The 15,735-nt window shown below is 41.9% G+C and overlaps 1 protein-coding gene across 1 annotated transcript in view; it reads left to right on the forward strand.

Moving 5' to 3' along the window:
• Positions 1-15,735, forward strand: part of LOC108798157 (phosphoglucomutase-like protein 5) — an 84,589-nt gene that overhangs the window by 23,706 nt on the left and 45,148 nt on the right. Inside the window, exon 6 of the mRNA XM_018569886.1 lies at positions 3,838-3,992. Coding sequence (XP_018425388.1) covers positions 3,838-3,992 — 155 coding nt within the window. The remainder of the gene's footprint in view (positions 1-3,837; positions 3,993-15,735) is intronic.

Below are 15,735 nucleotides of genomic sequence, written 5' to 3' on the forward strand. Positions count from 1 at the left end.
GCCCCATCCAGCTTTGAATACACAGCTGTTCCAGAGAAGGTGATCTCCATTCCTCAAGCTCATGTGCAAACACTTTTGGAGCTTAAAACACATTCATCCTCAGATGTAGCTTAAAGGTGCCCATACACTGCTCGATTCTCATACGAGAATCGCGGGAAATCCCGCGATCGTACGAGAATCGAGCAGTGTGAACGGAGACGTGCGACCGTTTCTACTGTACGGTCGCACGTCTTCCGTCGAACCAGCATGTTCGAAAACCAGCCGGGAATCGTACGATTCTAGGCTGGTTAGAACGGTGCTCAGAAGACAAATGCCGAACGGGACGGTGTGCGCACGCACACACTGCCCGTTCAGCATTGCGGTCATCGGAAGCCCGCCCCTCAGGGGGGCGGGCTTGCGATGATCGAGAGTGCGATCTGCCTGTCCAAGATAGGCAGATCGTACGTTTTTTTAATCCCTGTACAACCATCGCAAGACTAAGGTCTTGCGATGGTTGTAGAGTGTATGGCCACCTTTAAGCTGATTTTCAGACAAGTTTTGCTCTGTCAACTACACTCCCTCATTCAGCAATAAAGTTTGATTGTTTGAATCCAGAACAGTGGGGGGAATTGATCAAAACTGGAGCAGACAGAGTAGTTGTCCATAGTAAACAGATTCTGTCTGCTCCAGTTGTAATAAATTCCCCCAAGTGTTCTGTCATTTATTTAACACCAAAATGTATAGTCATGTGATCTCCAGTGCTGGCTCGGCAAAGTTGAATGGAAAGTCTGAGATGGCAGAGCTGTGTCACTGGCCAAGATGGGGCACACCACCCCATATTACACATACACCACCGCATAGTATCATCTGCAGTGATACCATGTTAGGGATGGAGGTATGGGTAGAGACTACAGAGTTGATTTCCTAAAGGAACATAGACTTTTCACTTTGCAAGATAATTTTCACTTTGCAAGGGAATTTCCCCTTAGCTTAGTGAATGAGGTAATGCTCTGCTGACTTGATCCAATCAGGTTCAATCAAAAACTATGTTTTTTATTTTCCTTTCACATTATTGGGTATGCTTAATTTTCATCACATTCACTAGGCTAAGAGAAAATTCCCTTGCAATGTGAAAATTCGCTTCTGCCTTTTTGTCTAGTAAATCAACAACAAGGAGTCTTATTTTCCTTATTGAATTGTGACCTCAACCTGGACGGTGGTTCTAGGCAGGACTATTCCTAGTATAACCCACCTAAAATGAAGCCCATATTTTGATTTTGTCCCCATAGTGTCTAGGATGTATAGTTTGACCACCAAGCTCCTAGGTAGTGTTTTTTGTGAACAAAAAGGCGTTGTCTAAGCTTCAAGCATAGATGCTTCAACCAACCTATGCAGCCAAGGTCATGGTAAGCAATGTAAATTACAGATTTTCATTTGTGTCAGACTTGCAGTGCTGTAGATAAGGTTTCCTGTTGTGTTCCTGGCTGCTGTGGGTGCCAGACACTATCAGGGTTATTCACAAAAGGGTGAAGAGTTTGGAGAAGGCAGTAGAATGAACAATCTAGGCCAAAATAGCTGATTTGGAAAGTGAGCTGAATTGAATTTTTCCAAATCAGCTATTCTGGCCTAGATTGTTCACTTTTCCAAACCCTTTCCCCCATTTGTGAATAACCCTGTAAGCGTTCATTGCTCCTGACAGAAGGCCAACAATATTCTCCAACTAGAGGTTAAAGGAAGGGGGGTCCCAGGACTAGAATAGATAGCATATACAATATAAATTCTTCATACTGGGTGCGCAGTGGAGGGGGGAAAGAAATAAGGACTGCTGGATGGGAGAGGGTATAAGTCTTTTTTTGGCTTTAGTCCTCTTTTGGGTCAAAGGAGTACACTTACTAATGTACTCCTCTGATTCAAAGTCAGCATGTAGTGGGCTACTGCCTGCTATTTGCTGACAGCGCAGAGCCACACTGCACCCAGGAAATATCCCAATAATGTTGTCGGGATCAACACTGTTGCCTGATTGACAACTGCCTCTGCCTCTCTAGAGTCAGAGCCAGCTGTGCCCTCCCCTATCTATCCCTCCAATGAGTGCTGGAGAAACAGAGAGGGGACGGGGGAATCCCTGCAGGAATCTCTATATTCTACTCGCGATTATGCTCGCTACCTCGGAGGTAGCGAGCAGAATAAAAAAAAAGGCACGTTATTAAAAGAAAAAAAAAACAGCGTCCCTCTCATGATCCAGGAATGGTGGGAGGGACCCCAAGTTAAAAAAAATGCGTAGGGTTCCCCCCCCAAAGTCATTCCAGGCCCTTTAGGTCTGGTAGCAATTTTAATGAGGAACCCCACCCCCAAAAATGGGGGGGGGGAGTGGGGTCCCCCCTAAAATTTCCAACCAGACCCTTAATCTAAGCACAGGCCAGGCAGGGCAGGAAAGGGAGGGGATGAGCGATCGCCCTCCCCCCATCCTGCCATACCAGGCCACATGCCCTCAGCACTTGGAGGATACTTTTCCAGGGTCCCCCCTGGAAAAGCACCTTGTGCCGATGGGGAGAAGGGCCTCTTCCCCACAATCCCTGGGGCATTGGTTGTGGTGGTCTGCGGGCAGGTTGGCTTATTTGCATCGGAGTACCCCTGTAATAAAGGGGGCACCCAGATGCTGCCCCCCTACTCATTCACTAAAAGGTTAAAGTAAAAATGTAAATAAAAAGACCATAGTTTTGTAAAAATTCCTTTTAATTGAGATAAAAACACCACAAACATTTTTGACAAGTCCTTTATTTAAAAAAAAAAAAAAATTCCCAAAAATTTATCCAGAGATGTAATTCAGGGTCAATCATGACGTCCAGCGTTATCCATGACAACAACGACTCGTCGTCAAATTGTGCATGTGTTCTGTGTGCGATCATTTCAATATCTAAAGACAACCAGAAAGATAACTGATTTGACATTAAATAGCCAAACAAATTCAATTGGGGGTATTGTTTGCTTCAAAAAGATCTTTGGCGTGAACAATATTTTTTAGAAGACCAAACATTCAACTTGTCCAATTATTCAAGATGCTATCCTATGTCTATGGGTTGTCTCGAACTAACATAAAGTGGAGAAAATGTGGCTTTGGAAAAATTTCTTACAGATACAACAAAGTTGAGGACATAGGGGGATTGGTCCATTATATTTTAAACCCTCAACCTAACCTTAATATACCAGTCTATGCAAGTACATCTGAGAGGGGGACTATAGTGTCTAAAATTGTTTACCAGAATCTGCTCTATCTATACAAGCTAATGTATGATCCAATAAAGAAATACCAAAAATGGATGCTAAGGATGATAAAGGTGGATAGAAGGCAGCGACAATGCTAGCTTAGATTAACAGTAAAATTAAACACATGATTAGATTTAGGATGATGGTACAGAGGGTGAGTAGATGCGAACAGGACCGGATTTACTCTCTCTGCTGCCCCATGGCCAGGCCCTCCCCATGGAGAATGGCAGATCTGCAGGCTGCATACAATGTCACCGAGATCACATGTACAAATCAAGCGGTGGCTTTCCTGCTGTACATTTAGTGCTGCTTGCCCAAAGCAGTGCTAAATGTATAAAACAACTACCCGCCCGGGCATCGGGAGATAGGAATTCCACACCCCTGATGCCCCTCTACTCCCTGCTGCCCCGAGGCCGGGCCTTGGTTGGCCTTGTGGCAAATCCGTCCCTGGCTGCGAAGGTGGTATTTATTCAACTGCAAGACATAAAAGCACTATATGCACATTTATTGGTTAGTATATTGACTTGAGAGTTGATACAAAGCTGGTTTAATATTACTTAGCTTTAAAACATTTCATTTATACATATGTTTCAGGACAGATACATGATTTTAGGACAAAATGGATTCTTTGTGAACCCTTCTGATTCCTTAGCAGTAATTGCTGCAAACCTCTCCTGTGTACCCTACTTTCGTCAAATGGGAGTTCGAGGTTTTGGGAGAAGTATGCCAACAAGTACAGCCATAGACAGGTTGGTAACCAGTGCATATTGTTTCATAAATGACAGAAATTAAATAGTTACCATAGAGGTTGACATGATCTTTCCAGTTGAAAAATCTATCTATCTATCTATCTATCTATCTATCTATCTATCTATCTATCTATCTATCTATCTATCTATCTATCTATATACCTATCTATTGATCTATACACTATATGCAGCATGTTTTTTGTCGTGTACACTAATCATGATAAGAGCCTCTTTTTTTCCTAATAAAACTTCATATTATTTATATTTGTATATAAAGAGTTAGCAATGTATAAAGTTCTTCTTTTAGAACAGTACCAGAAATGCAAACATTTGTTCTAGTGCACATGTCATCTAGAGCATTAATGTGTACCTGCAGGGCCGTCATCAGGGGGGTACGGCCGACACTCAAGTAAGGGGCCCGGCCAGCCTCAGGGGCCCGCAACCTTACCTGGGTGACGGCCGTACAGGTGACTGAAGGCGACCAGGCCCCCGCAGCACCGGAGGAATCCTCGGGTGCTGTGCGAGCCTCCGGTGTCTCCCCTGTGTCCACTGCACATTAGGTTTTTAAAGATGGCCACCGCGAGTAGCGACAGCCATCTTTAAACCTGGCAAGTGCCCATATCCCATTTAATATATTGCCGAAACTGCAATATATTAAATGAAAATCATTCCCTGGTGGGGAATCAGTATGATCTGCATCTCTTGCTTATGCAGACCATACTGATCGCTCCCTCGTGGGGCCTCTGCTAACATGCAGGGAGCTATTAGTATGGTCTGCACCAGACAGAGTGCAGAGCACACTGATTCTTCACGGAAGCCCAGGGATGCAGCCCCCCTTCCTGCAAAACAGGTAAGCAGGAGAGGGGGACATTTTTAATGAACTATTATTAGTTGTGAGAGTGTGTTTTATTGTGTGTTTTTTAATGTGTGTGCAATTCATTTCTTTTTTTAATAAAGCTATGTGTGTGTTTTTTAATGAGTGTGTGTGATATGTGTGTTTCATTACGTGTGTGTATTTTTTTTTTAACCATCATTGCTGGCGCCTGATCCGGCGCCTGTATAGACGCCGGATCGCTTTTACAATACGGCGCCGTGTCCCCCTCTGCAGCTGCCGGTGCTGCCATCAGGTTCCCGGGCTCATCTGTCCCTCGTGTGAGCCTGGGACCGGTGTAGAGGGTCTCCCCTGACAGATCGGAGGAGAGATCAGCAGCTTCTAGCCGCGGATCTCTCCTACGATCACTGGACATCGGAAGTGAGGTGCATTTCATCACTTCTGATGTCACTGGGCACATTCTCCGGCTCCTAGAGACAGAAGAAGCTGGTGAAGCGGATCTCGGCTTCATCAGCTTCTTTGGGGTCCCTAGGTGACACTAGGGGTCCGCAAGACCCCTGATGTCTCCACAAAATGTTTTTTTAAAAATTAAAGTAACAAAAAAAATTCAAAATGATTGATGGCACTAAAATTGTTGCTCTCACTCCGACGTTCGCGGCGATATGTAACATGTGTAGCGCAATTGTAGTTTTCGCGCGCTGGTGCACTGGACGCGCATTTACGTTATAGGACCCCTAATGTCACCTGGCGACCCCAAAAGAAGCTGATGAAGCAGAGATCTGCTTCACCAGCTTCTTCTCTCTGGCTATAGCAACCAGATGACTGACAGGTGAATGCGGAAGTGATGTAATACACATCACTTCTGCATTCACAGCACGGAGGGAGATCAGCAAGGAGCTGATATCCCTCCCTCCTCCTCCTGACACCCTCCCGAGCCAGTCCCGGGCCGCAGATGGGCTAGCGGATCCTGGGATTGAAGGTGAGGGGTCAGGAGGGGGGTGTGGGGGCGGCGGCACTCGAAAAATCAACGGCACTCGAAAAAATCACGCCATACAACCGATCGTCGGCTATAGAACATTTATTATTACCCAATTTTTTGGTAAAATATAAAAGGCGGGGTCACGTCGGGTAAATAGGCAGCAAACATGTTAAGCCTTAAAATTGCGCGTATGCGCGAAACCTCAAAAAACTACAATATCAAAAATTTTAGAGTGTTAGCTCCTCTGTACAGAGACTGATGTGACTGTGGGAGGACATTAGAGTGTAAGCTCCCCTGTGCAGAGACTAATGTGACTTGCTCAGTGTGGCGGCAGTGCGGGGGGTAGGCCTAAAGTTGTGTAAGGGGCCCCGAAATTTCTGATGGCTGCCCTGTGTACCTGTGATGAGAGAAAGATGCAGGCTTTCGTTGCTAGACTTGGAATGATAGTTACCTATCATAGCCTGTATAAGCCTGTATAAATGAAGTCAGAGAAAAGTTAGAACTGCTTATGCTAGTATTTGTACCAGCCCAGTGAATTAGAAATCATTGAAGCTACAGCATCAGTATAACAGCCAGGGAACTAGCACAGAAAGCGATGTCAGCAATGGCAGCATATATCATTTTTTGAAGACAGGTTTCCATTACCAAAATGTTCACCAACAAACAAAATGCATAGCATAAAAATAGAAACAAAAATTATTGCCTAGGAAAAAACTGCCTGTGATAAATGGTTTGCTGTAAAAATATTGTGTACACACTAGTACATATTTATCTAAAATAGATAAAGAGGCACTGATGGGTCTTACCGCGGAGATAAGTCAAATTATCAGAATTTTTTTGCCAACATTTGGATGGAGCTCAGTACATCTTTCTAAAGACGTACATATTATGTAACTGCAGCCATTCTTTTTCTGTGCTCCACTAGCTGCCACTCAGCATGATGTCATCAAAGAGGTGGACACAGACTCTTGAAGCATAAAGAATTACTATTAGAGATAACTACAATTTCTCCAGTCTCTCACTATCTTCTGCTGCATGTCTCCAGTCTCTGACCAAACCCAGCGTGTCCACAATCTCTGACCATCATTTCCTCTGGTGTGTCTGCAGTCTCTTTCCATCGTTACATCTGGTGTGTCCGCAGTCTCTTATCATAATTTCCCCTAGTGTGTCCGCAGTCTCTGACCAATATTTCTTTTAGTGTGTCCTCAGTCTCTGACCATACTCTCTAGTGTATTTGCAATCTCTGACATCTCTCTCCAGGTTTACATATATTTTATGCGACCATTTGGTGATGTCAGAGGCCATACCTTAGGTCCCCTATGCTTTGCAATTGACAACCACAGCTCTAAAGTCTTGATTTACTAAGGTACTGCTTTTCACTTGATAAAATGAACCTAAACATCCAATTGTGTGTTTTAAAGTTCCACTGCACAAGACTGGGTATTTGAAATGAACACAAGACCACTTCACAATAAGAAAAAAATACTCTTTTGTTTTATTCAAACCCCGGGTATGCTTCTATAATGAATAGTCTGAGATAATAATTGCAGTCACACAATCATAGACATATAATACAATTGTCATTGTTTATGTAAACTGGCCATTTATATTTGATATAATAACTAGCAATGCAACCAAAAGTCTTAAGTGGGCTACAGTATATATTGGCCAACATATTGAATTAAATTGATCAGGATCAAAAGGATGAATCATTGTGTCTTTTGCTCCATGCTGGTTTTAGTTGGCTATACGAATTGTCTATACCATTTCCATTTGTTTTACTATTTGAAATATTCTGTTGAATCATAGCTCAAAAGCAGTGTCTGATTTTTATTAAATCTGGAATAAACAATCATGGATGTAAATTTATTTGGTCAGTCTCAAGATATTTTAGAGAAAATTGGGGGTTCTTCTGTTTTCAAGAGAGGGTACCAACAAATTTGTGTACACCTGTTATTCAATATGGCAGGCTTAAATGTTGTGATAAAATGCAGCCCACTTAAGACTTTTGACTTTCAGCAATTGCATCCAGAGAAATATGTTGGGTATTACTGTGAGTTCTCTTACCAGGCAAAATAACATTTTTGTTTAAGCAGCACGTTCTACTGGTGGCATGAAATTAACTTCATCTTGTGGTCCCTCAGCTGTTTTGGTGAATACTAAGGAATACAGACATTGTACTGATTGAGAATGGGCAGCACTTAGAAGGTAGCCAGAAGGTAGTCAGGAGGTAGCCAGAAGGTAGTCAAAAGGTAGCTTTTTAGTGTTGCCACAGATGGTGAATGAATCCTCCTGGGTACAAGAATATAAAATCCATAATTCAAAGAGAGTCATTTACGTTTTCCAAAGTTTTAGTATTTATTTGTTTATTTATTTGTTTGCTTACATGCAGCATATTCTCAGTACTTACTTTTACTTGAAGACATAACCCAAACGTATAGATTTACAGTTACACTATGAAATCTACAAACTAGCAGATAATGTCAGGAGCACACAGTTGTAACAAAGTACTGTTCACGCTGAATCTGGCTTGCGGTTTATTATAAATGGATCTAGCCATAGATAATCTGTCTGCAATAGTATTCAGTCGCCCTTTCTGCCACACTCGGCAAATGATCTCAGTAGTCAAACTGTGATAAAAATCCAGCTGTGAAAAAATTATCGGGCAAAATAGACTCCATGGGGTTGATTTACTAACCTTATAAACATGCCACGAACAAGTATACACCTCTGTAGTGTGTTCCCTCCCAGCATGATCTATTGGTGGAATCTAGACACCTTTGTAGTGTGTAGACACCCAGCAGGTGTGTTGTGCAAAGCCCTGCATGAATTGCAAGGTGATGTTGTGTAAATTAGCTCTACATTGTGTTGCTTGCGTTGATGAATGCAGGAATGTAAATGCATGAGCTAACCATTTTTGTCTAAACTGTGAAGCAGCATTATATATGCATCATGTGCATGATTTTTCCATATATGGCATTAGTGGAAATATGCTTTTAGAGACTTTTTGGCTGATAAATACGTTTTGCTGTGTAAAAATCACACGCACCTAGTGCGTGCGTGTGTTTAGGTTAGTAAATCACCCCCCATATGTTTATATTTTTAATATGGCCTGCTTCCAGTGTCCTTTCCTGTTTTTAAGATTAAGACAATGTACATAACTCTGGAAGTAGGTATTGGTATTAGTGAAAATTACAGTTCCATATAAACCCATTTACTTTATCTGGTTTGACTTCTACAGCATTATCTCAGTTTTCTTTTAATATCTACTATAGCAAATGTAGAATTTTATTGCATCTATACAAATTGTTTAATATAATGATTGTCTGTATGATCATGTAGTACTAATCAAGTTTCTATTGCAGCATTTTGCTATGAAGTAAAAGGAATCAATTATATGCTTTTAAGTGGTGGTTTAGTTTATACACGTAGGGTGTGTACACAAAAGCAAACAGTCACTGACCACAAAAAATTATCTTAAAATCAGTTTGTTTTGTATTAACAAGCATAACCTTGCAATAACACAATAGAAATTAATCTAAAGAGAACACATGAAATGAGGCAAAAGTCTAATTGACTACCAAACATGAGCAAATTGGACTGAGTTTCGAACCATAATAAAATCCGTAAATTGAGAGCTTTAACCTGAACTCGATTGAAGTCAAAGGAACTCGATTAAAGTCAATGAACAGTATTTAAAAGCTTTGATAAGGCTGCATTTTCAACAGGACATGTCAACGTGTCTCCAAGCCCCATCTGACATATTTCATCACATTGACTCGAGATGGCCATTTTGATGCAGTGAGTTCTAGTCTAGTAAGTGGTGTGATTGCACCTGAAGTAATGATGGACACAGGTGTTTTATTGATTATCCAAGATTGCACATATACAGTAGATGCACACTATTATTTCATGTTTTACGTGCTTGATTGGTGCATCTTCTGTTAAGGTGTGCAGCACATATTTTAGCTATTTACGGTATGTACATTAAATAGTAATATAGTAGCACAGTGTTACTATATATATTAGTGAGTTGAATTTATATGTTAAGACCACAAACTGTCACTATGAGGGAGGTTTATCTGACAAATGCGCCTATAGGGATTAATGAGTCTTGCTGTGCAGTAACACCAACAGGTTAATTCAAATAAAGTGTTTAGCTAGCAATGCTCAACTTTGCTAAGCTTGCAATTTTTGTTACAAACTGATGCCTTCCAACCAGTATGTGATTTCCTATGGGTTTTACTGATAGGGTAACTGTATTACTGCTTCTCTCTTATATTTGACTGCTGCATTTGAAACATGGAAACATTACATGGCATATGTTTTTAGTTATAGTGAACTATATTTATTTATTACAGGTATTTATATAGCGCCGACAATTTACGCAGGGCTTTATATAGTGTACATACACATCAGTCCCTGCCCTCAAGGAGCTTACAATCTAAGGTCCCTATCTCACATGCATACATAGAGGGCCAACTTAGAGAGGAGCCAATTAACCTATCAGCATGTCTTTGGAGTGTGGGAGGAAACCGGAGCACCCCGGAGGAAACCCACGCAAGCACAGTGAGAACTCGCAAACTCCTTGCAGATAGTGATCTGGCCGGGATTCAAACCAGGGACCCCCAGTGCTGCAAGGCAGAAGCGCTAACCACTACACAACTGTGCTGCCCTACATTTATTTGGCTAAATAAAAATACACTTCACCGAGTGCATAATGCATAAATCAAACTGATTGATATCTTTAGACAAGTTCAAATTTAAGTCTCATGAAAAGAGATTACCATGGACCAGAAAAGGTACTGTATCCCCAGCAAAGTGGGAATGGAGAGCCTGTCACTTGATTCTCTAGTCTGACAGAAAGGAAGAGACGGTAAACAGATTAATCTTCATATTAAAATATCATAAGGGATATAATTTTACTTTTTAGTTTTTTTTAAAGATATGTTGGTATTTTAGCATTAGAAAGTAAATCCAACTCACTGGTTTTCAAACAGAACAAAAACTAGTACTTTATAACATATGCAGTAATAACTCCCTCAGGATCTGCTACATTTTTGGGTCCTTCCGCCGATGGTAATGGTAACCCACTTTTAACTTGAGCCAACAACTCACTGAAACACAGGGCTTTTGTTATGATGGTTCCTAAGCAAAAAACTTTATAAACACTAAAGACTTCCAATAATGAGAAAATTATATGGCCAATGATGGTTGCAGATTATATCAAAGTGAAGTTTCCAGCTGCAGGGAATGTCACAAGCCACAACTGTACAAAATGCTTGTTATTTTGTTGCCATCTTTTGACTGTATTTTTGCAGCAAAATAATTCTATTAAAAAATTATTCAAATAGCAGAAAGTAGCCGAAAGAATTCTAGTTTCACAAATAGATTTTTTTTGGCAATGCTAATCTGTTACAAAGATTGCTTTATATAAATTAATTCTGATTCTCAAAATGGCACTTTTCTAAAAATTTAAATATTGTAATGTGTATGAGCAACCTGTTTGTGTGGTACAAGAGCTCACAATCTGCAATTTCTGTAACCTAGGTAGGCCTGGGAGATCAGTGTGCTAGCAAATGGAATTTGGGATTAAAGATGTTTAGATGAGATGTTTCAAAAATCAGCTTATGAAATATTGGGTGCCTGAAATATGCTGAATACACTTGCACTCATGATGAGGATAAATCAGCTGCTAACAGGAAACATCTGCTTTAACTTGCTCCAACATCCACACAGTTGATGAAAGCTGAGGACCTTCATTTGGATGGGAACTACCCTGCACGCACAAGGCTTATTCCAGAGCAGGCTTTGTTTACGTGTTTCATAAAAAGACAAAATGGGAAAAACAGCTTTTATTTTTTTTAAATTAACATAAACATAAGCTAAGTATAGATCTCAGAGGGCAGTTAGGCGTGCATATTGGATTCAACCATCCTCAGGCACCAAGAATTGGCTGGGGGTTCCATGAACAGCTGCACTGTTCTCAGGAAAGTATACCTGTTAATGTAAATGGAAAGTGGTGGGGAAGGAAATTTGCAGCTCTGGCCGGTGATGCTTATCTCATAGAGGAACAGTAGCAAATGAGGAGGGTTTTCTAAACGACTCAATCTCTGTGGCAGAAGCTGGCTATGTAGAATTGAGGCTCTGCATTGATACAGTATGAGATCATCACTTGAGCTGATTTCAACTGGTTGGATTGGGTGGCTGTCATCTCAGAGGGAAATTAGATGTGCAGGCAGAATCCAAACACCCTGAGGACAACAAATCTTGTGACAACGGTTGAGTACTCAATTAACTTGCAAGATCTGCTTTGCTGCATGCGCAAGTGTATTTCAAAGTAAAGAAAAAGGGGGGAGCAGGAGAGCAGTACAGGCAATCACTGCCACAACTGCTTGTCTTGGGGCAGAACAATGATCTGGGGAAGGTGTTCATACCTGTCTGACTGCTATTCCCCTGACAGTAGGTGGATGGTGGGCATCTGTCAATATTTGCATATCAGTGCACTCAGGGGCGCTGAGAAACATAGTGACAGGTATGTGCAAGCACCTGAGTATACCTGCTTTACAATACACATGACTGGCTGTAGCCAGAGATCACTGTTGAGTTGTCAGTGCCCGCACTTGCAGCGATGGGTCCAGATTCCACACTGCTCCACCCAGCCCCTCACCTTCATCACTCAGATGGCAGCTCCCTGGGGTGCCGCTTATCAGATGAGCTGGACTCAGGCTCTCTCTCCCTCCACTGGCGGTTCTGGCACCGATCTCCACTGTTCTGGTCCACTTTCGGCCGCTCTGCTGTTGAATGACAGGCAGCAGGAGCCTGTCCCCACCCCCAGCCACTTCCTTCTCCTCGGCTTAAACTTTGGAAAGTGAAAGCGAGTGTGGCGGTCAGGTGCTTCTTTAGCTGCTGGCGCTGACTGCCTCACTGGTTTGGGGGTGGCTTTTTGACACCCCCCCAGAAAGTGTCATCCAAGGAAAATGCCTTGTTATACTTTCTTTAAGTGTTGAAAAAGTATACAGCTGATAGTGATCTGAAGCACATGGTTGGACCCAAAGAAAAACACATTCAAAGTTTGCAGAATGAAGATTGGAGAATCTCTGTGCTTTACTTATTTTTTTTATTTTTCACCTTGTTCAACATTTAAAAATGTAATCCTATGGTTTGAAGCCAGTGTAAGGCAAGTCTGATTCTTTCCTGTCTTTAGGGTTTGTGAACAACCAGAACATGGCACTTCACTGGTTAAAGAAATCTTCTAGCTTGACAAAGAGTTTTTCCAACTGAAGAGTCAGTGACTAATAAAATAGTAGAGATTTTCAGCTGTTCAGTGTGTGAGATGGAGCAGGGCAGGGTAGGGTAGACAGCAATAACAATTATACTACAAGTGCCCATACAATCATGTCCTGTACAATATAAGGAAAATCAACCAATATGTATACCAGGAAAGTGTTTAACATCTAAGTATTGCTAAATCACCAGGACATCCAACCATCAAGAATTCTATAACTTTGGTCATATATTTTTGGGGGAAATGCTAAAAAATAATATGAACTGTAAAATATGCCTTAGCTGATTTTTTAATGTACTTAAAAAAGAGCCTATATGATGCCATTCTGAGATCTTTAGTAACAGTAGATGGGGGAGCGTTCTTTAGCACTCTAAATATGCCCCTTAAAATCTGAATTTGTTGTTGCCAAATGACTGCATGAATGTGCAAATGGTATGTAAATGTTCTGTCTTTTTCCTATTTAGGATGGGCAAATTGTCTTATAAATTACACAACAGGCACAATTGTGAAGTTATTAGTAAGTGAAACCTAGTGATTACTAAAGCCTAATGACGTTAGCAACATTCATTGCCATGATTCCTGCACTTTTATGGAATATTAACTTGACTCCCTTAAATGTAAAACAATGTATGGATTGCAGTACAGGAATTATTATTTTCTATTAGATTGTAAAGTGGAACTCCAATCAGCAATTAAAAAATGCCCCCCCCCCCCCCCCAGCACAGCAAGGATTAAATGCTCATTTAGTTTAGGGGGTATGGAATAAGCAGAAATACTTACCTTTCCTCATTTCACTGGGTGCAGCAGAAGGATCCGGCTGATCCTTCGGCTAGCTTTGGCCAACTAAGTCCTTCAGCTCAGTCGAACCGAAGGCCTGCTGTACGGGCTATTCACTAGCCCATATAGTTCCCAAAGGCTGCCAAGCGGCTCGGGCATATGCTTTGGCTCAACTGAGCTGAAGTGACACCCAAAGCGGGGCAAATGGCCGTTCAAACGCCTCGCAAATGACAGCTGGGTGGAGCCAGCCGTAATCTCATGGCTGGCCCCCGCCCAGTTGTAATAACAGATCAGCGTCCCCAAATGACCTAGGGACGCTGAACTGTCATTAAACAATGACAACTGGGCAGAGCCGCCTGTGACATCGTGGCTGTCTCCGCCCAGTTGTTATTCATTGGCCGGGACCTGCTAGAAGACTCTAACAGGTCCCGTCTAATAGAAGACAGTTGGGCGGAGCTAGCTGTCACTGTTTAATTTTTTTCTTATTTAAAAAAAATCTTTATTTATTTTTTAAAATGTATTATTTATTTACATTTTTAAAAAAAAAATTCTACTTGTTTTTTCTTCTATTTTTTTCTGTTTTTTTTCGGTACCACGGAGGAGCATGTTCGGCTGACTGAAATGGAGCCGAAGCCAGCCAATGTACGGCTGATTTCAGCCGATTTACGGCTAAAACCAGCCGTACAAGCCTGAAGTGAAGAGCCGAACTGTGTTCGGCTCACTTCACTTCGGGGGTAGGTTATTCACTCGGCTGCCTTCGGCAGGTTTGTGAATAACCCGGTAAGTGTTTGTATACCGCTCTCCATCCTGACTCCTCGGCTCTCCATCCTCACTCCTGGCTGTCACAGAAGGCTGAACCAGCTCAGCCTCATGTGACAGCTGTCTCCTCCCCCAAACCGCTCTCCATCCTGAGTCTCTGCCTGCCACAGGAGGCCGAGTGTGGGAGGAGAGCTCAGCTTCCTGTGACACACAGCGCTCTCCACCCTGACCCGCTTGGCCTCCTGACAGTTTCTCACCTCCTCGCTTGATGCTGCTCTGTGTCAGAGGGGACACAGAGCAGTGCCCAGCGGGGAGGAGAGAAACCAGACATGTACCGCAATTTCAGCCACAAAATGGTACTTAAGACATTTTGCCCAAAGTGCCATTTTCGGCCGATATGCTTCAGCAAAATTTCGGTGCATGCCTAGAAATGACATATCCCACTTGATTTGCTGTGAAAAATGACTGGCAGAAACAAGAGAGGGTGCAGGCTTGTGCCAACAGCATAGTAAATTCTTCATAAGAACACCAAGAATAAAACTGTAACAAATATTTGTATGTTAACCAATAAAATGTTGCAGAACACCTCACTGATTGATTTTGATGTAATCAAGGTAGAATTTTTATTTGCACTAACGGTTCCCTCCTCTGTAAAGACTGTAAAGAAGATTTATTTCAAATAAAGTAATTACAGCTTTGAGGGAAGAAGTTCTAAAGATTACATATTTCAGATCGACTAGGAATTGGGAATAAAACCAAACTACTAATATGGTAACTTGTGGTTTTATTTTTCTGCATAAGTAACAAATCCTTCGAGAGCCATAAATTAATTTTCCATTACATTAGATGACACTGATCTATGGAATGTAAGAGATAAAATGTTCAGTAGATACATTGCAGATGAATTGTAACCTAATAGCCAAATACACATGGGACTTGAAGTGGGACAGAAGTGTGTGGAGGACCTCACACCTGGCAATCCTTAAACGGTAATGTTAAAAGGAAATCCAGCCAATAAAACCAAAGCAACGTCCAGGGTCGGATTCCCGGCAAGGCCACCGAGGCCGGCCTTGGGCGGCACTGAGCAGAGGGGCGGCACAGGTTTGAA

This window comes from Nanorana parkeri, unplaced genomic scaffold (genome assembly GCF_000935625.1).
Source record: "Nanorana parkeri isolate BGI_ZX_2015 unplaced genomic scaffold, ASM93562v1 scaffold1417, whole genome shotgun sequence".
Taxonomy (NCBI): Eukaryota; Metazoa; Chordata; class Amphibia; order Anura; family Dicroglossidae; genus Nanorana; species Nanorana parkeri.